Source organism: Garra rufa, chromosome 22 (genome assembly GCF_049309525.1).
Source record: "Garra rufa chromosome 22, GarRuf1.0, whole genome shotgun sequence".
Taxonomy (NCBI): domain Eukaryota; kingdom Metazoa; phylum Chordata; class Actinopteri; order Cypriniformes; family Cyprinidae; genus Garra; species Garra rufa.
This window is the reverse complement of record NC_133382.1, coordinates 10,452,386-10,473,070: the sequence shown is the minus strand read 5'-3', so window position 1 is coordinate 10,473,070 and position 20,685 is coordinate 10,452,386. Positions and strand designations below refer to the sequence as shown.

The 20,685-nt window shown below is 35.8% G+C and overlaps 3 protein-coding genes across 3 annotated transcripts; 2 read left to right on the top strand and 1 right to left on the bottom strand.

Moving 5' to 3' along the window:
• The first annotated feature begins 140 nt into the window (after positions 1-140).
• On the top strand, positions 141-2,715 carry snu13b (SNU13 homolog, small nuclear ribonucleoprotein b (U4/U6.U5)). Its single transcript, XM_073828721.1, has 3 exons — positions 141-323; positions 619-739; positions 2,298-2,715. Exons 1-3 carry the CDS (start codon positions 321-323, stop codon positions 2,558-2,560), a joined length of 387 nt encoding a protein of 128 aa, XP_073684822.1. The 5' UTR covers positions 141-320; the 3' UTR covers positions 2,561-2,715.
• Positions 2,716-3,984: 1,269 nt separating this feature from the next.
• Positions 3,985-11,662, top strand: crym (crystallin, mu). Its single transcript, XM_073827728.1, has 8 exons — positions 3,985-4,178; positions 4,258-4,408; positions 7,793-7,855; positions 7,940-8,041; positions 8,125-8,308; positions 8,463-8,584; positions 8,712-8,796; positions 9,170-11,662. Exons 1-8 carry the CDS (start codon positions 4,012-4,014, stop codon positions 9,232-9,234), a joined length of 939 nt encoding a protein of 312 aa, XP_073683829.1. The 5' UTR covers positions 3,985-4,011; the 3' UTR covers positions 9,235-11,662.
• Positions 11,663-11,862: 200 nt separating this feature from the next.
• Positions 11,863-20,146, bottom strand: rac1a (Rac family small GTPase 1a). Its single transcript, XM_073827729.1, has 6 exons — positions 19,849-20,146; positions 19,168-19,239; positions 16,451-16,568; positions 15,865-15,927; positions 15,316-15,475; positions 11,863-13,106 (listed from the first exon to the last, which is right to left on the bottom strand). The coding sequence occupies exons 1-6, from the start codon at positions 19,881-19,883 to the stop codon at positions 12,976-12,978; spliced, it is 579 nt and encodes a 192-aa protein (XP_073683830.1). The 5' UTR covers positions 19,884-20,146; the 3' UTR covers positions 11,863-12,975.
• Positions 20,147-20,685: the final 539 nt, after the last annotated feature.

The following is a 20,685-nucleotide window of genomic DNA, read 5'->3' as shown; positions in this document are numbered from 1 at the left end:
AATATTCTTCAATAAATTTAACATCATATAAGTTATGTATTTACGATTAAATAGAATTATTTAAATAAAGATTTAAAAACTACCGGAAGTGAGTTAAAATGTGAGCATGCGCAGTGTGCCGAACATAAACACGTGTTGCGAGTCGCGGTAGTAGTGAGGATCACAGAGCTTCGCTGATCATTAGTGCGCTTTATTTTGTTTATTCGCTAAATTCTAAACGTTTTCTCTGTTTAGTTACATAGTACTGTCCTCCGTGAAGCTCTTGCCGAGAGGACCCGTGTGTTATTAAGTTGATCACCGGTCAAAACACAACAAACACAATGGTGAGTATCACATGTCGGACTTCTTACTCGTTCAGGATTTTGCTTCACTGAATTCCACGTGTAGCTATTTTAGTTGTTTTAATTCATGCCGAAGTTATGATAGTATTCATATACTGAATCTTGTTTTAAGATGCTTGTTTTAAGTTCTGCTTTAAAAACATTTTATCTAGGCCTATAGATCAGAATACCGCGGCATTATGTTGACCAGATAACGTTAAACGTCGTTTGGTTAATTTTATGTAGAATGTCTTGCTGATAACGTTTTGTTCTTTTGTCTTTCCTCTTCTTTGCACAGACTGAAGCTGAAGTGAATCCTAAAGCTTATCCTCTGGCAGACGCCACGCTCTCCAAAACCATTCTGGACTTGGTGCAGCAAGCAGCGAACTACAAACAGTTGAGAAAAGGGGCTAATGAAGGTAAAGTACCTCAGCATGATGAATATATGGCCATTAAGGGTATAACAACAATCCTCACCCGTAATATCAAAACCAAGTAATCATGCTACTGCTTAACCAAAGAGTTTTCTCTAGTCATTTTGCACTTATTTAACTTAAAGGTGTAGTTCACTTTCGGAACAAAAATTTACAGATAATGAACTCACCCCCTTGTCATCCAAGATGTTCATGTCTTTCTTTCTTCAGTCGTAAGGAAATTGTTTTTCGAGTACAACATTTCAGGATTTCTCTTCATATAAAGAACTTCTATGGTGCCCCCGAGTTTGAACTTCCAAAATCCCGCTTCAAAGGGCTCTAAACGATCACAGCCAAGGAAGAAGGGTCTTATCTAGCAAAACGATGGGATATTTTCTAAAAAAAAAAAAATTACAATTTATATACTTTTTAACCTCAAATGCTCATCTTGTCTAGCTTGGCTCGATGAGCGTTTGAGATTAAAAAGTATATAAGTTGTAAAAGTTTTTAGAAAATAACCGATTGTTTTGCTGGATAAGACCCTTCTTCCATGGCTGTGATCGTTTAGAGTCCTTTGAAGCTGCATTTAAACTGCATTTGGGAAGTTCAAACTCGGGGGCACCATAGAAGTCCATTATATGGAGAGAAATCCTGAAATGTTTTCCTCAAAAAACACAATTTCTTTACGACTGAAGAAAGAAAGACATGAACATCTTGAATGACAAGAGGTTGAGTACATTATCTGTAAATTCTTGTTCTGAAAGTGAACTACTCCTTTAAAGTGGTATGTGACCACTTTAAAGGGATAGTACACCCAAAAATGAAAATTACCCCATGATTTACTCACCCTCAAGCCATTCTATGTGTGTATGACTGACTTCTATCAGACAAATAAAATCGGAGTTACATTAAAAAAAAATGTCCTGCCTCTTCTAATCTTTATAATGGCAGTGAATGGGTTTTGAAATTTTGATGTTCAATAAAGTGCATCTATCCATCATAGAAAGTTCTCCACATGGCCACATGGAGTTAATAAAGGCCTTCTGAAGTGAATCAATGCATTTGTGTAAGAAAAATATCCAGATGCTAGATATTACAGATTGTAAAGTGTTAAATATGGATATTTTTCATACACAAAGGCAAAAATCAATTCATTTCAGAAGGCTTTTTTTAACCCCAGGAGTCACATGGAGCACTTTTTATGATGGATGGATGCACTTTATTTGACTTTAAAATCTCAACAGTCATTCACTGCCATTATAAAGCTTAGAAGAGCCAGGACATTTTTTTTATATATATAACTCCAGTTGTATTCGTCTGAAAGAAGAAGGTCATATACACCTAGGATGGCTTGAGGGTGAGTAAATCATGGGGTGATTTTTATTTTTGGGTTAGTATCCCTTTAAAACATGCTCTTTTAAGCAGTGTTGTTATTAAGAATAGCAGACAAAGACAAAAAGTTTTAATTAACAAAATTAGTAACTTAAGTATAACTTCACTGAGTAATTATCTGCATATTGGGACTGTTATTTTTGCCAGCTCTGATTTTCATTGTCTTTCACAGCCACCAAAACTCTTAACCGTGGGATTTCTGAGTTCATTGTGATGGCGGCTGATGCTGAACCTCTGGAGATCATTCTTCACCTGCCGCTGCTGTGTGAGGATAAGAACGTGCCGTATGTGTTTGTGCGCTCTAAACAAGCTCTCGGACGTGCGTGTGGAGTGTCGAGACCTGTTGTTGCCACATCGGTCACCATCAAGGAGGGATCGCAGCTGAGACCTCAGATCCAGTCTGTGCAGATGGCTATTGAAAGACTGTTAGTTTGAGCTCTTTTTTTTTTTTACACTTTTGTTTTCAGGTTTTAAAAATGATCTCTTTGTACAATCCTTAAGGATTTTTTTTCTTTTTGTATGTTGGATTCAAATCATGTTGAGTGTTCCTCAGCAATTGACAGCCGAAATAAAGTTCGGTTAAAATGAAATGATTTGTGTGGGCTGTTTGTGCTGGCTAGATTTACGTACTGCACGTCTAACATTAATACATTGGCTTTTTAAAATGGAATGAAATGTACTGTCAGATGTGCACAAATTAAAGCAGATCATGCATTGTAAGCGTTTAATAAACTGTGTAGTTCACATTTTTAGTAAATTTGATAGATTTAATTAACGTAAGTTAACGTAAGAGTTCGGGATTAGAAGTTTTTTTTAAAGTCTTCTGCTCTTCAAGGTTGCATTTATTTAATTAAAAATACAAAAATCAGTAAAGAAAAATAACACTAATATTGTGAAATATTATTGCAATTTAAAATAGTGGTTTTCTATTTTAATGTTTTAAAATATAATTTATTCCTGTGATGCAAAGCTGAATTTTCAGCATCATTACTCAAGTCTTTAGTGTCACATGATTCTTCAGAAATCATTAAATATGTTGATTTATTATTACTGTTGTTTTTTTTTTGAGCATGTGATATTTTTTTTTTCACGGTTCTTTGATGAATAAAACATTAAAAACAACAGCTTTTAATTTTAAATGTTATAGAACTTTTGTTTTCTAATAATATAGTACACTACATGTTTAAAGTTTGGGGTCAGTAAATTTTTCTTTGTTTCTATGAAAGAAATTAATACTTTTATTCAGCAAGGATGTGTTAAATTGATAAGAGGTGATACATACATTATTAGGTTAAAGGTTAATACATACATTATTTAAAAAAATATTTATTTTTTGAATAAATGCTGTTCTTTTTAACATCAGTCAATTCATAGAATCCTGGAAAAAGTATCACAGGTTCCAAAAAAATAAGCAGTACAGCTGTTTCCAATATTGATAATAAATCAGCATATTAGAAAGATTTCTGAAGAATCGTTTGACACTGAAGACTGGAGTAATGGCTGATGAAAATTCAGCTTTGCATGACAGAATTAAATTATATTAAAGTATATTTCATAATATTACCTTTTTCTGTATTTTTTGATCAAATAAGTTGAACTTTGATGAGCATAAGAGAGTTCTTTAAAAAACATTGAACATCTTACTGATCCCAAACTTTGGCAGTGTAGATTTGTGCGCGTTTAATATGACGATGTGTAATTGTCATGCCTTCACCATTTAAAGTCACAATTCAAAAGTGTTTATTTTTTGTAGTTTTCTATAAAAAGTTTTTATTTAGATACAAAATGCTCATTTGACTCTCGCGAACCAACCACGTGACTAAGAAACTAAAGTCCACAACAAACCGCGCAGTCTTTTGATAGCAAGACAGACAAGTGAACCAACTATGAGCGAGTCTCCCGTTTTATTAAACAAACATGAGGTCGAGCGTTTGCTCTGTTACGACGATCTGATTCCCAGACTGGAGTCCGTCATGGGAAAGTTTTCTAAACGGGACAGTTCAGAAATAATCCAGCCTGTGAGATCTGTGGTCCCTATACAACAACACAATGGGTATGAAGAAATCCGTATCTCGAAATATCACTATCGCTTACTGACACAGACCTATAGAAATAAACAATTATTTTTTCAGGTTTCTGGGCGTAATGCCTGCATATTTGGCAGCTGAGGGCATTTTATCCACTAAGATGGTGACTTTCTACCAACGTGCAGAGGGATCCAGTTTACCATCAACTCAAGCCACTGTGTTACTGTTTCATCCCGAGCATGGACATGTGACAGCGGTGAGCCACATAAACATGATTTATTTAGCATTGGCAAACAGTTTACTATTCTTTCATATGCACATCTGTTCCTGTCTAGGATTTACGGAATAGATGCACTTTCACGGTTTTGTCAGTTACCTGGATGTGCGGCCATATTGGCGATACTCGGATGTAAACAACAGCATAAATTGCATGATTAATGTACACCTGAATACTGTTATGCTAATTTATGCTGTCTAAACCACAGAACAAAAAGTGTGGAAGCTGCTAAATCACATAGAGAAGGACTTACTGTAGTAAGTAGTAAAGGGTGCAATATGTTGACAAACCAAAATTAATAGGGTGTTTTCATGACGCATCATCAAACGGCCATAGTGGTGGCACTGAACTGAACAAAACGTGCATATTTTGCTTATTATTGCTGCTGAAAATGATCAATTATTGTCGTGTTTTGGGCTGCACTAATCGGTCGGACCAGGAAAAACATTTGGAGTACTATAGACTGCCAAAAGTTATACCAAATCAAGGAGAATGGTGCAAAAGACTGTCTGAGGAACAAAAGACATTTGTGGTGGACCAAACTGAACCAAGATATCCAGGGCAAGAATCTTGACAACATTTGCGTTTGTTCATATCTTTTCCGGTCAGGTTGGTGAAATGGTAAATGCTAAGTAATACTGCTCACGTGCATATCTTTAGAACCTATTAACTTTAGTTTGTCAAAATATTGCACCCTTTGCGGCCTACTAAGTCCTTCTCTATGTGATTTAGCAACATCCACACATTTTTTTTCTGTGGTTTAGACAGCATAAATTAGCAAAACAACATATTCAGTAGTACATTAATCGTCCAATCCATGCTGTTGTTTACATCTGAGTATTGCCAACAGTGTTGCCAAGTCTGTGGTTTTCCCACAGAATTGGGCTACTTTAACACTGTTGTCGCGGCTTGTTTTTGATGTCTGCAGGTCGAAGCGACCACAATAATGTCATATTTAGCCCCTGAAATGGGAATTTACCAGGGGGACCTTGACAAAAAACATGTATTTCATCCCCCAGAACGCGATTTTTAATGGGTGACCCCCCTCAAAACGCAATTGGTCTAGTTTTGAGTAGCAATTAGGCGGGTTTTGTTGTGAAAACCTGGCAACCCTGATCGCCAGTATGGCCACGCATCTGAGTAATCAGTGGAACAGATATGTACAAGTAGTATTAATTACGATATTAGCCTAATATTTCACCTACCTGACTAGAAATGATAAGCATAAACACAAATGTTGTCAAGATTCTTGCCCTAGAAATCCTGGTTCAGTTTGGCCAACCATAAACACCTTTTGACAGTTTATTTTCCACTCTTCTCCTTAAATTGGTCATAACTTTGGCAGTCTATAGTACTTCAAATGTTTTTCCCAGTCTGATTGATTAATATAGCCCAAAACATGACAATAACTGACCATTTTTATCAGCAATAATGAAATGTACTGTCAGATGTGCACAAATAAAAGTTTCGTTCGGTTCAGAGGCATTGTTTCCATTTAGTGCCGCCAATATGGCGATTGATGACGCATCATAAAAACACTCTATTGGTGTCTGGGTCAATAACGTATTATGGCGCTTTTCCACTACACAGTACCAGCTCGCCTCGGCTCGACTCGACTCGGCTCTGTTTGGTTTTCCACTGTGTAAAAGTTGTACCTGTACCTCTACAATAGTACCTGGTTTGTCATAGCGACGCTGCAGGAAACTGCCGTTACGTAATCTTCTACGCGACACACACCCGCTGTCTGCACCTCCTCGTTTGACCACGACGTATTCTTCCGAGTTGCCATAATATGTAATGAATTGGATGTCACGCAATCTCTGGCCAAACTTTTTAAAAATGGTGGGGTTATTCTGGATACTATTGCTGGCGCGTGCAATGATGATGCAGTGAATAGTGACGATTCTCTCTGACCAATCAGCAGTCTGCTGTGTTTTCACGTCACATTTAGTATCGCCTCAGCTCGCCTCAGCTCGCTTGGAACCTCGCCGGAGGTGGTACGAAAAAAAGTACCTGGAAGCCGGTACAGGTACAACTTTTACACAGTGGAAAACCAAACAGAGCCGAGCCGAGCTGAGGCGAGCTGGTACTGTGTAGTGGAAAAGCGCCATTAGAGTCTACAGTATAAAATCTCTGTAATGTCATTTCCTGTTTTATATAGAAAATTTAAATATACATAATATATAAAAATCAATAACAGTATCCACCTTTTTCTTCCTGTAAGAGTGGGCATGGCCATTTGTACATTTTACGGGGTCTGGCTTCTGGTCTCATTCGTGTCCAGCTATTTTTAGCTGCACAAACCAGCTTGTTTTGTTGTTTGATATTGCAGATTGGTGTGTCTTACCATATTATTTTTATGTATTATCCTAATTATAAACACACGTTTGTAGGGCAAACAGTTTTACCATTAACTGCACATTGTTATTTTTCTCGTTTTTCCCTATAGCGGCTAATAAAGCAGAAGTCTGATGTATCTGATTTACTTGAAAATATGTTGTTTAATTGATTAATAAAAAAAAAACATATTCAGTAGTACATTAACTGTGCAATCCATGCTGTTGCTTACATCTGAGTATCGCCAGCAGTGTTGCCAAGTCTGTGATTTTCCCGCAGAACTGGGCTACATTAACACTGTCGTCGCGGGTTGTTTTTGATGTCCGCGGGTTGAAGCGACCCCAATAACGTCATATTTAGCCCCTGAAATGGGAATTTACCAGGGGAACCCCAACAAAAAAGATGTATTTCATCCCCCAGAATGTGATTTTTAATTACGAATCACGATTGGGCTAGTTTTGAGTAGCAATTAGGCGGGTTTTGTTGTGAAAACCTGGCAACCCTGATCACCAGTATGGCCGCGCATCCGAGTAATTGGTGGAAAAGATATGTACAAGTAGTATTAATTAAGATATTAGCCTAATATTTCACCTACCTGACTGGAAATGATAAGAACGAACACAAATGAAATCCTGGTTCAGTTTGGCCAACCACAAAACCTTTTGACAGTTTTTTTTGCACTCTTCTCCTTTATTTGTTATAACTTTGGCAGTCTATAGTACTTCAAATGTTTTTCCCAGACTGATTGATTAGTACAGCCCAAATCATGACAATAACTGACCATTTTTTGCAGCAATAATAGCAAAATATGCAAGTTTCATTTGGTTCAGAGGCATTGTTTCCATTTAGTGCCGCCAATATGGCGATTGATGACGCATCATAAAAACACTCTATTGGTGTCTGGGTCAATAACGTATTAGAGTCTACAGTAAAAAATCTCCTGTCATTTCATGTTTTATATAGAAAATATAAATATACATAATATATAAAAATCAATAACAGTATCCACCTTTTTCTTCTTGTTAGATCATGGATGGGGAGGCCATCACATCCAAACGAACCGCAGCAGTATCAGCCATTTCAGCTAAAGTAGGTTCCTCTAAAACTGACCCCAAATTTTTATCGAGGTAATATATAAAGTCACATAATCTGAATTTCTTTCTCTCTCTCTAGCTGTTCAGTCCAGTTCTTTCAGAGGTGTTGTGCATCCTTGGTTCAGGGCAACAAGCTAGAAGCCACTATGATGTTTTTACAAAGCTTTTCAAGTTCAAAGAGGTAACCAGTGTGAAAATAGGAAATACATCCAAGTCATTCAAAGCTGTTTGTGTGTGTGTATGTGAATGTTTTATTCACTTCAGGTCCGTGTGTGGAGCAGAAGGAAAGAAATGGCTCAACAGTTTGTTAATGATCTCCAAAGTCCTGTAATGGTTTGTGGTTCAGTAAAGGAGGCCGTGATGGGAGCTGATGTAATAGTCACCGCCACAGGTGCAAGTCAGCCGATACTCTTTGGCGAGTGGGTCAAACCAGGTGCACACGTAGCAGGTCAGCTGGCCCACAGATTTCCAATGAGTCATTTTGTGAGGTTTTAACCAGCTGTCATGTTATACTGTAACCAAGCTGTTTACTGTTGGTCAATGCTTTGAATTTTCATGACCAGCGTAAACTGTGTACTTTTTTTTGCTATTTTTTGTGACAGCGGTTGGTGCTTGTCGACCAGACTGGAGGGAACTGGATGATGTCTTGATGAGAGAGGCTGTAGTGTATGTGGACAGCAGAGAGGGGGCGACAGCAGAGTCAGGAGACATCATTCTGTCTGGAGTATGCATTACTTTCCGTTAGTAAAATATAGCTGATTTCACTAACATTTATTTGAGTTACTTTACATTAGACATACATATTGTACGTCCAAGTTCCTAAATATTTTACATGCTTATTATTTACCCAGGCTGAAGTCTTCGCAGAGCTCGGAGAAGTTATAAATGGATCCTTTCCTGCTCAGCGTGAGAAGACTACGGTATTCAAGTCACTGGGTAACTTGTTTTTCCACAGCTGTGATCCAAAAATCAGAACAAGATGTACTGAAGATAAAACAAAAAAAGAAAAAGTGCATTCTCACCACTGATAGAAAGTCATAGTACCAGATGTGCCTTAAAAAGCTTGATGTTTGTATTTTAGCCCTCTCAGGAGACAAAAAGGAAATCATTTTATTTATAACTTTTATTATGCAAGCTTACGCAACCCCTGCTGATCTTTAGTCAGTTTGTTCGTAAGAAGTTGTATGTCATTATTTCCTGATATTTCTTAGAAAGCACTAATTAGTCCTGGAATGATACATTAGTCAATTTCAGTGGAAACAAAGCTATTTGTTATGACTAGCTGGATATTTTGCATTTTTAAATGCAGGGATGGGGATACAAGATGCTGTCTCAGCCAAACTCGTGCTGGAGAAGTGGAACAGTGAACACTAAGGAACCAAACAGCACAGCTTCCTCTGCTGATTGCACAATTGTCCAGTCTGCCACGGTGGTGGCGTCTTTATCCTGATCGATGATCACGAGAACAAACTGCACTCTCTTTACACACTGTTAGAAGAATAATAACTTTTAGTCTGCAAAAATAGCTATATTAATTGCAATTATCACCTCTTTTTTTTTTTTTTTACACATTTGTGACCCTGGACCTGGATAGTTATACATCATGCTGAATAAAGCTTTCCACTGATGTGTGGTTTGTTAGGATAGGACAATATTTGGCTAAGATACAACTATTTGAAAATCTGTGGGGGCAAAAAAATCAAACCTTTAAAGTTGTCCAAATGACGTTCTTAACAATGCATATTACTTATCAAAAATTAAGCTTTGATATATTTATGGTAGGAAATTTGTAATATACAACATATCTTCATGGAACATGATCTTTACTTAATATCCTAATGATTTTGGCATAAAAGAAAAAATAATTTTGAGCCTTACAATGTATTTGTGGCTATTGCTACAAATATACCTGTGCTACTTAAGACTGATTTTGTAGTCCAGGGTCACATTTTGTAGCATCATTAATAGAGTGCTGCAGGGATCATGTAGTTTTGTTGGCCAAAACCTGAAAAAAAAAACAGTTTTTATTTTACCACTTATAGTTCTATTGCCCTAAAGTTGATGTTTTATGGGTTTTTGGGTCTACGGTTAACACATACTCAAGCTATTTCACATTTTATTCTATGACATAAAATACATAATACCTCTTTGTGATTTTTTTAAAGTCTGTGTAAAGGCAATTTATAACACATTATAGATGTTAGAAATGTATTGCTGAAAACATGTTACAAAGACTGAGAACTATGAAGTACTGAATTGTGGAGTTAAACAGTTCTTTACAATTTTGTGTTCAGGATTTTAGCCTGAAAACATGTCTTGATGATGCACTGGAGCCACTGTCATTACCCATAGTTAGTACAGTGAAAATGTATATTACTTGATTGCGATACTTTACAAAATTATGGAAGCCCATTTCCGCCATTGAATAAAAAAAATAAGAGGTAATTGCAATTTGTCAGAAAAAAGTCAGAATTGTGAGATATACATTTTTTTTTTGTGAGAACTGCCTGGAGAAATAAACAATTCTCAGAGAAAAAGTCACAACTGCGAGATACAATTTCGCAATTCTGAATTTATAACTTGTGATTGCAAGTTATAAATTCAGAATTGCGAAATTGTATCTTGCAGTTGTGACTTTTTCTCTGAGAATTGTGTTTATTTCTTACAATTCTGATTTTGTAACGCGTAATTGCAAGTCTTTTTAATCATTCTTTTTTCCCCTTCAAAATTGAACTTTATAACTCGTAATTGCAAGTTTATATCTCAAAATTCAGACTTTATTTCTTGCAATTGTGAGTTTATCTCCAAAGTGTGAGATGTAAACTCGCAATTCCGAGAAAAAAAGGTATCTCAAATTCGGACTTTATTTCTCACAATTGAGTTTATATCATGCAATTCTGAGGAAAAAGTCAGAATTGTGAGAAAAAAAAGGTCCAAATTGCAAGATATAAACTCACAATTGCAAGGAAAAAGTCAGAATTGGGAGATACAAACTCACATTTGTGAGTCAAAAAAAACATCAGAATTGCGAGTCTATATTTCACAATTCTGAGAAAAAAAAAAAAAAAAAAAAAGAGTCAGAATTGCGAGGTAAATGTCCAAATTGCAAAATATAAACTCGTAATGGCAAGAAAGAAAGTCATTTGTGAGACGCAAACTCACATTCTGACTTTAGAAATCACAATTGTGAGTTTATATCGCAATTTTTTTCTCAGAATTGGCGAGGGGAAAAAGTCCAAATTGCAAGAAAAAAAGTCAGAATTGCAAGACAAACTCACACTCAGAATTGTGAGTTTATCTCCAAATTCTGACTTTATTTCTCGCATTTGTTTATATCATGTAATTCTGAGAAAAAAGTCAGAATTGTGTGAAAGTCAAAATTGCGAGAGAAAAAAATTGCAGAAAAAAACCCAAATTGTGAGTTCTCACAATTCTGACTTCCTGAATTCGCAATTGAGAGTTTATATCACAATTCTAAGAAAAAAAAATCAGAATTGCGAGATAAACTTGCAATTGTGAGGAAAAAGTCAGAATTGCAAAATACAAACTCAGATATGTGAGTCAGAACATAACATTTTTTTGTAGTAGGACAAACTCAGAACACATTTAATATTGCTTTGCACAGACTTTAAAGCTTTTACTTGTCTTTAAAAAGTGGTTGCTAACAAGAGGTTTTCAGGGACAGAATACATCAAACTCAAAAAAGGACATTTCTTTAAATAAAGTTTAAAAGAGTTGTTGGAAGCCTAATGATGCTCATATGATTGCGGTGTCATTTGAAATACAGTTTGTAGCATTTTAATTGTGGTGATTGTATTTAGTCTTTAAAATGACTGAAGTTGTGTTCATTTGTGAAAATTATGATGAACAAAACGTGGAAAAAAGCCAAAAGCCAATATAAATAAAATTAGACAACGTATTTGTTGCATTGTGCCTGGTGACAACCCAGTGCTACATGAACAAACTAATAAGCGTACATGGAAAACCAAGGACAAAGACAAATGTTTTTATATTTGGTTTCTATTTTCAGACGTAAAGGTTAATACATTGTAGCTTTAGTGGAGACAAAAGCATGAATAAAGCATTTTAACTGTTTTAAAAAGTGTCAAAATGACAATTAAACATTCCATGTGGCAAATAACAACCATTTCCCATTGAACCATGTCTGAAGTTCAATACCTAATGTCTGTACCCTAACAACAAACTCTTTATATTTGTTGAATTCAAGAATCCACTACATTTAGCACAGTCTTCATGGAGATCGTTCAAGAATATGAACCCCATGCCATAGTGTTGAACTTCTAACATGCTCAGCTTCCCAACAAAACTCTGGTGTGATACTAGGCACTGGTAGATCTGTAGTCTAAATACAATACTGGGACTGTAAAATGGATAAAACACTGCCTGACTAAAATACAGAGAGAGATTAAACATGAGATCTGCCCTTTTGAATATTCAGATACAGTAGTGAAAATATACTATATGCTGACAAAACAAAGCTGATATATGCATTTAAACTAGGTTTGTTTCTTATACAATTTAACAAAATAAACTCTCTAGCATGGAAACTGTAACACAGGAACCAAAAAAATAAAGTGTTTTCTTTAGCTGTCCTCTTGTAAAATAGTTCCTTCAGTATTACTGCAATCGGTCTCTTACAAGTACGCATGACGAACACCCCCTGCCTACCCTTTAGGACAAAATGAGGTTGTTAGTGTCAGCAAATTAAAATTTATAACTTTTGGCAATAATTCATTTTCTACAAAAATGCAGAATGTAAACAAAATATATGGGCTCACAATACACTGAAAGGAATATTTAGTTTATCAAAACAAAGGAAAATAAAGGAGATCATTAAAAGGCAGCAGGAATTTCTTAGTGTACGGGAAGGAAAACTATGGATGCCACTTCTCTTTTCTCGGAAGCGAATAATCTGGCGTCTTAACAGCTAGTTAGTGGCGGAATTCTATTTAAAATGCAAGAGAGAGAATATCTGTATGCATACACTGTGCAGACTTTTTCTTCTTCCCCAACACACATTTCCCCATCATCCCCGCCTCCATTGTTCTCCTCAGGTGAGCTCAGATTGCAGCTGGTGCTGTGTGTACAGTCAGTTCAGAGGACTAAACACCTTCTTCCTGGTTTCTTGACTGGGGGCGGACACAGGACCGCACGGATGGCTTCGTCGAACACCGTCTTAAGGCCGCGTTGTGTTAAAGCTGAGCACTCCAGGTACTTCACAGCTCCTGTAGTCAATACAAAAGATCACTTAAAGTGGATCCACACTTTAAAAAGGATGTGTTTCTTGGGCTAAACATTTTGAGTCTCCTTGGTTATAACTGCCTTTTGGATGAAAAGTTTAAAATTAATGCACAAAAGGTTTTCATTTAACTGAAAACTTTTTAGCTTCTCGTTCAAATCAGAATATAAAGAGAAATAAAGTTTTTTAATAACCAAGTGATCAACACTAAAAAACATTTCAATTGCACAAATGATTTTTAATGACTTAAGGATGCTTGTATTCATTGTTAAAATTAGAAAGAAATATGAATCTTTAAAGGGTGGCTGTAATCGTTTTCATGATTTTTTTTTTTCAAACATTCAATGAGACATTAACAGGTAAAAATATTAAAAAATATATAAATTCTGAGAATTGTGAAATATAGACTTGCAATTCTGAGAAACAAAGTCAGAATTGAGTCATAAACAACTGCGAGTTATAAAGTCAGAGCTAAAAGATATAAACTTACAATTCTAACTTTTTTTTTACTCAGAATTGCAAGTTTATATCTTGTAATTGTGACTTTTTGCTCAGAATTGCAAGTCAGAACTTTATAACTCGAAATTGCAAGTTTATATTTCACAATTGTGAGAAGAAAAGTCAGAATTGCGAGAAAAAGTCAAAACTGCGAGAGAAAAATTCTGACTGTATTTCATGCAATTTTGTCAGAATTGAGATATAAACAAATTCTGAGAACATACACTTTTCCCCCTTAATTTGGAATTTCTAACTCGCAATGGCATGTTTATATCTCACTATTGTGAGAAGCCAGAATTGTAAGATATAAACTCGCAGTTGCAAGAAAAAAGTCAGTACTGCGAGAAAAAAAAAATTCAATTCTGACTCGCAATTGTGAGTTTATATCACGCAGTTCTGAGAAAAAAAAAGGCAGAATTGTGAGATAAAGAAGGTTGCCTCGTTTTGTTTTTATTCAGTGGTGAAAATGGGCTTCCATATAAAACTAATGACTACTTGGGACATGAAGCAAGTTGTACAGTGTTCTGAAGATGAACAAAGTTCATGTGGGTGAGTAATAAATGACATTTTCATTTTTGGGTAAACTATGCCTTTAAGAATAAATTGATCTGTTTATCAAAATGAAGATTGATTAAAACTGACACCCATCGCTAACACGCACAGTTGTTAAGTTAAAAGTTTGCATACACTTTGCAGAAGCAGCAAAATGATAATTATTTGACCAAAATAAGAGGGATCATACAAAATGCATGTTATTTTTTATTTAGTACTGACCTGAAAAAGATATTTCACATAAAAGAAGTTTACATAATCTACGAGAGAAAATAATAGTTCAAAAGTTTACATACATTTGATTCTTAATACTGCATTGTTATCTGAATGCTCCACAGCTGTTTTTTTTCTTCGTTTAATGACTGTATGATTTTGAGATCCATCTTTGCACACCGAGGACAACTGAGGGAATCATATGCAACCATTACAGAAGGTTCAAACGCTCACTGATGCTCCAGACGGAAACATGATGCATTAAGAGCCAGGGGTGTAAACTTTTTGGAACAGAATGAGGATGTGAACATTTTTCTTATTTTGCCTGTTCTTCCCTTCAGAAGCTATAGGATATACTTACATGTACAAAATAAACTTACAAAATTAGTTAAATTTACCCTGATCTTTAAATTAATTCATCGTGTTTCTATCTGGATCATCAGTGAGTTTTTGAACCTTCTGTAATAGTTGCATATGAGTCTCTCAGTTGTCCTTAGTGTGAAAAAAATGCATCTCAAATTCATATAGTCATTGTTGGAAAAGTTCAAATACACAAAAATGCTAAAAAAAAAAAAAAAAAATTTAAAGAAATCATGAACCAAAAGAATCATGAACTACTATCACTCAAAACACAGCTGTGAATCATTCAGGTAACAGAATCAAGAGAATCAAGTCTATGTAAACTTTTGAATGGAGTCATTCTTATAAATCCAACTATTATTTTCTCTTGTAAACATCTTTTATGTGAAATATCTTGTAAAGGTCAGTACTAATAAAAGACAACATGCATTTTGTATGATGCCTCTTATGTTAGTCAAATAATTAACATTTAGCAGATTCTGCAAGGTGTATTGCAAACTTTTGACCTCAACTGTATGTGTAATGCTAATAATAAAATGCATTTAAACACCAGTTAACACTGAACCACTGACCTATTTCTTTGGCCATAGCAAGGCCTTGAGGGTAGGTGATTGGGGTGAGTTTCTTCTCTTTTAACTTTTCAATAGTGTCCTTGTCGTCTCTCAGGTCAAGCTTAGTCCCAACGAGAATTATTGGAGTGTTGGGACAATGATGTCTGACCTCTGGATACCACTGTTAAAGAAAAAAACAGCTTCAACTGAATGCAAAGTCATTCTATGCATAGAGAAAACTGACACACAGAGCATAGCATACACACACTATACTCAAATGCTAAGAGCATGTTACTGTGCCATTTCCAAACCCAACCTATGTTTTACCTATGGATAAACACCACAACCTCCAGCTACCAGCTGTATTGCATACTAATGGCAAATGCCACTTGTTCCTTTGAAATGCACGTCACTAGACATAAGTTGCTATTTTGAGGCTCTGAAACCACATTTGCTCAATCAGTCAAGCCAGACAAACTATTCTTAGAGCCGTTCCTCTTTTCCATTCGCTGTGATAATTTAGAAAGTCGCCTACATTTACTATAACAAATTTAAAGAGCGCTTGCTTACCTTTGCACGGACGTTCTCAAACGAGGCTGGACTCACAAGTGAGAAGCAGATCAAGAACACATCCTATAGGAAAAAGAAAAAAAAAAATATTCATGCAAATGCAAAACTCAAAATTATTTAGCTATCTGTAAAGCACAGCATTGACTAGACTTGCATTAATGAACTGTAAATTGACTCCACTTGTTCCCAAGTGAAACAAAAACACAGTGAGGTTTGTGCCTGAACGACAACGGCAAACAATTGAGCCATTCACTCCCACAGCCTTAGCAAGAGAGACCACGATAACACAGAGCTGCCATTAATGCTCTGTGCAACATATAAGAAATCACTTCAGCTTACCAGGAATCAAGACATGGGCTATTTTTAACCATTTTACTCTAAGGCGTAGTGCTTATCACATTTCCAGAACGTAAGTCATCAAACTCGTTTCAAGATCCTTCCTGGTCTCATGACTCATTAAGGTAAAGAGTCAAAACTGTCTTAAATGTTTTCCATATAGCTCTGCAACTCTTATCTAATTATAAATAAATAATAATAATAAAAAAAATTATATATATATATTTTATCCCTATTATTATGATCGTACCGTCTGAGGGTAGGAAAGCGGTCGAAGTCTGTCGTAATCCTCCTGCCCTGCTGTATCCCATAGACCCAGGTTCACCGGCTTTCCATCGACCATCACATTAGCAGAATAATTATCAAACCTAAATGAAAGATGATATACAGTTTAGGGAAAAGATACAGGGAAATAAACTTTCAAAAAATTTTAATCGGTGGCTTTCATATAAAACACAAATTGAGTATCTACTTGGGAGATAGTTTCTTTCTACATACCGTCTAATGTTCATTTATGTTTATTTTGTGCTATAACTAGTAGTAAATAAGAACACTTTGCTACCCACTGTACTTACAAAATCAGACATATTTATGAGTCAAATAAGTTATTCAATGTGTGTGTAATTTTAGCTATTGTGAAGTGACTACCAGAATGCAGTCAAGTAGATGAAAGGAAGGGGTCAAAAAGAAAGATACATACAGCAAGTAAAAAAATTCTGATGAAAGATAAAATGTTTTGGACTTGGAATAACATACGCCGATGAAACTGGCCCAACAAGACCAGGGGGGTGTTCCATAAACTAGTGTTGGGCGATATGCTCAATTTTCATATCGCCCTATCGTCAGCCTGAGGGATCGCCGATACACGATACGATTCGTGCTAATTTAATTAATTATCTATGTACTAAATTCCTTATTCGTTTTGTAAAGGTAGACTTTCTTTTGGCATATGATTAAGTTGTGCGTGTACAGAGCGCTGACTGTAATTCTGCCGGAGTTGTTCAAGTTACTTTCGGTTTCATTCTCTGCTATCGTCAGTGAGTGAGTTGTAAATGTGCTAGCCAGAATGTAAATGAATGAATCTTTCTTTACCAGTCATATTGCGATAATGTTACCGCTGTATGTCTGACCGTTATCATCAGGTGATGTTGTAGTTCAGTTCATATTGGATGCGGAGAAGTGATGCGCGTGTAATTCACATGCGTATGTTTAGCGCCATCTGATCGCATCGTAATTCTAATTAACGCCTATAGATGTTACTGAGATGAATGTTTGTTTACTATATACAGACTGATTATGATACATCGTAATTAATTCAGCCTGAACCAGGTTTTACTACCTCTGTTATCCTAATGACTGCAATGCTAATATAATATAACACTCCCTTTAGAATCTACCACCCTACTGTATGATGAAAATCTCCCATTTTGCACACTGCACGAGGTGCGTTAAGGCGCTGTGGCCTCTCTGTGCGTGTGTTTATACCGCGGCAAGTTTCTGAAGCATCCTAGAACAGACTCTCTGTGCTGCATTGCTAAAGTTAAGTTCTTTGTTGACGGATAATAATAATTATCGTCTAACTATCGTCAAAGGCATCATCAACAGGCGATATCTCTGACTATCGTCGATACACGATACTATCGTCTATCGGCACAACCCTACCATAAACCAAGTTTACCAAATAAGTCAGGCTTATTTCAGTTAGTCTGACTTATTGTCACTTGATTTGGCTCAAAATAAGTCTAACTGAAACAAGCCTGACTTATTTGGTAAACTTGGTTCATGGAACACCCCCCAGGAATGTCGTTTTTTTAAGTAGATGTTGTCAGTTTTGATGTCATGTTGATTTTAAAGGGACAGTTCACACAAAAATAAACTTGTTAACTACACCCTGCCTAAATATAATTTATACTTATAATTTTCTGTACACACACTACCAGTTAAACATTTTTGAACAGTATGAGTTTTAATGTTTTTAAAGAATTCTCTATTGCTCACCAAGCCTGCATTTTTTGATCCAAAATACAGCAAACGCAGTAATATTGTGAAATATTTGTACTATTTAGATTAACTGCTTTCTATTTGAATACATTTTAAAATGTAATTTATTCCTGTGATTGAGGCTAAATTTTCAGCATCATTATTCCAGTCTTCAGTGTCACGTGACTCTTCAGAAATCATTCTAATATGCTGATTTGCGGTTTAAGAAATTATTATTATTATCATCATCAATATTTAAAACAGTGGAGTACTTTTTTCCCCAAGATTCTTTGATGAATAGAAACATCCAAAGATCAGCATTTATCTGAAATAAAAAGCTTTTGCAACATTATACACTATACCATTCAAAAGCTTGAAGTGAGTGTAATTTTTTAATAGAAATTAAAACTTTTATTTAGCAAGGATGCTTTAAATCGAAAGTGATGATAAAGACATTTATAATGTTACAAAAGATTTCTATTTCAGATAAATGCTGTTCTTCTGAACCTTCTATTCATAAAAGAAACCTGAAAAAAAAAAAAAAATCATAATAACATCATAATAATAACAAATGTTTTTGAGCAGCAAATCAGAATATTAGAATGATTCTGAAGGTTTATGTGACTGGAGTAATGATGCTAAAAATTCAGTTTTAAAAAAGGAATGAAACACATTTTAAAATATTTTTTAATAGGAAATAAATGCAGGCTTGGTGAGCAGAAGAGACTTCTTTAAAGAAAAAAAAAAAAAAACCATACAAAATCTTACTGTCCAAAAACTTTTGACTGGTAGTGTATATTTATTAATACAAGACTATGCAGAGTTTTGAAGTTTAACTCAATTTCAGTTTAAATGACCATTTTGACAACTGATTTTTGCTAAAAATTTGCTATTTAGATTGTGAGTGTATGTGTATAAATAAATCTAAATAATCTTTGGCTGAACTGTCCCTTTAAGAATCTCAGGGTTACAGTAAGGTCTGCTTACACAGTTGGGATGTATTCCCCGGGAAAAGCATTGGTGGTGTAGCTGATCAGAAGGCATGTTTTACCCACAGCCCTGGAGGGAAAATAATAAACACCTCAAATTATTCATATAATACATCCAGAGACACAAATGACCATGCCTTGTATAAAAACAAACTGGAGTCATCTACTATAACTGCCAAACATTTCAGTAATAGAAGAAAAAACTAGGTCATATACTTGTCTTGAACAAACATGACATTGTATAAACAAAATAACAGCCGGTGTTACTCATACAAATGATAAAAGTGGGTTAGGCTGACTTCTCCATTCAGCACTGCAACACTCCCCACACATCCAGCCTGCATTTAATGACGTAACATTTAAAGGAAACTAATTTAAGGGAAGGGTCAGTTTACAAACACGGAAAACCCCAGGAAAAAAAAAATGAATAGACAAACACTGACATTTAAAGTCATTCGTAAGCGATTTTCCTTGCTACAAAATAACTTAAAGTGGAACACATACTTTTAATGAGGGATATTTGTGAAATAAGCCGCACAAAAGTTTGCGAAATAAAGGTTCACACGTTATCAAAACTCAAAACACTACTGAACAAACTCAGAAAACTCTGAAACGTGTAAAACTTCATTCCACAACAATTACAACGCTGACAAAAAAAATAGTTTAACGTTAAACTCACCCGTCCCCGACTACCACACACTTTATGGCCTGCATCTGTGTTCACTTAGCACGCTATCCCTTTAGCTTTCTCTGTCAATGAATCGATAAAAGCTGCTCTGACCGGGATAGCTCAACCTCAAAATTCAACACGCACAAAAGAAGAGCGGAGTCGGTAAAAGTTAAAATGAAATGTGAAATTTCGCTCAAACTCGACGGGGTAAAGTTAGCTGGCCGACCGCATTCCAGAGCATTTGCTGCTGCTGCCGCCGCTGTTCCAGTTATACAAACAGCCACCACCCAAAAATCTCAGATCCCGGTCTGCACGCACACACACTCTCTTATATATACACACACACATATCCCGGCCCGTCCCAAACAATAAACACACTCTCTGCTGCCTCCTTACGGACTGGAGCGAATATACAGTATGTCACATAAGTGAGTACAACCCTGACATTTCAGCAACCATTTCAGTATATCTTCTCAAGGGACAATACTATAGAAATTAAACTTGGATATATTTTAGAGTAGTCAATGTGCAACTTGTATAGCAGGATAGATTTATTGTCCCGTGAAAATTACTCAACATACAGCAAAATAGCTGGCAACAAAAGTGAGTACACCCTAAGTAAACTTATCCAAAGTGTCAATATATTGTGTCATGCTGCGTTCCAGGCAGGTTTTCGAGCCTGTAAGTCACCACTTCAAACCACGACTCAGCTTTCTAGCATTCCAGGCAAGTCATGCCAAACTGCCTGAGTGCATGGAATTGAGGTAGCTAGATGTAAACAAACCAGCATGGCGGACTGTACAGGGCTTATGCTCATTAATGATAATTTCTATCACCAAAGGTGCT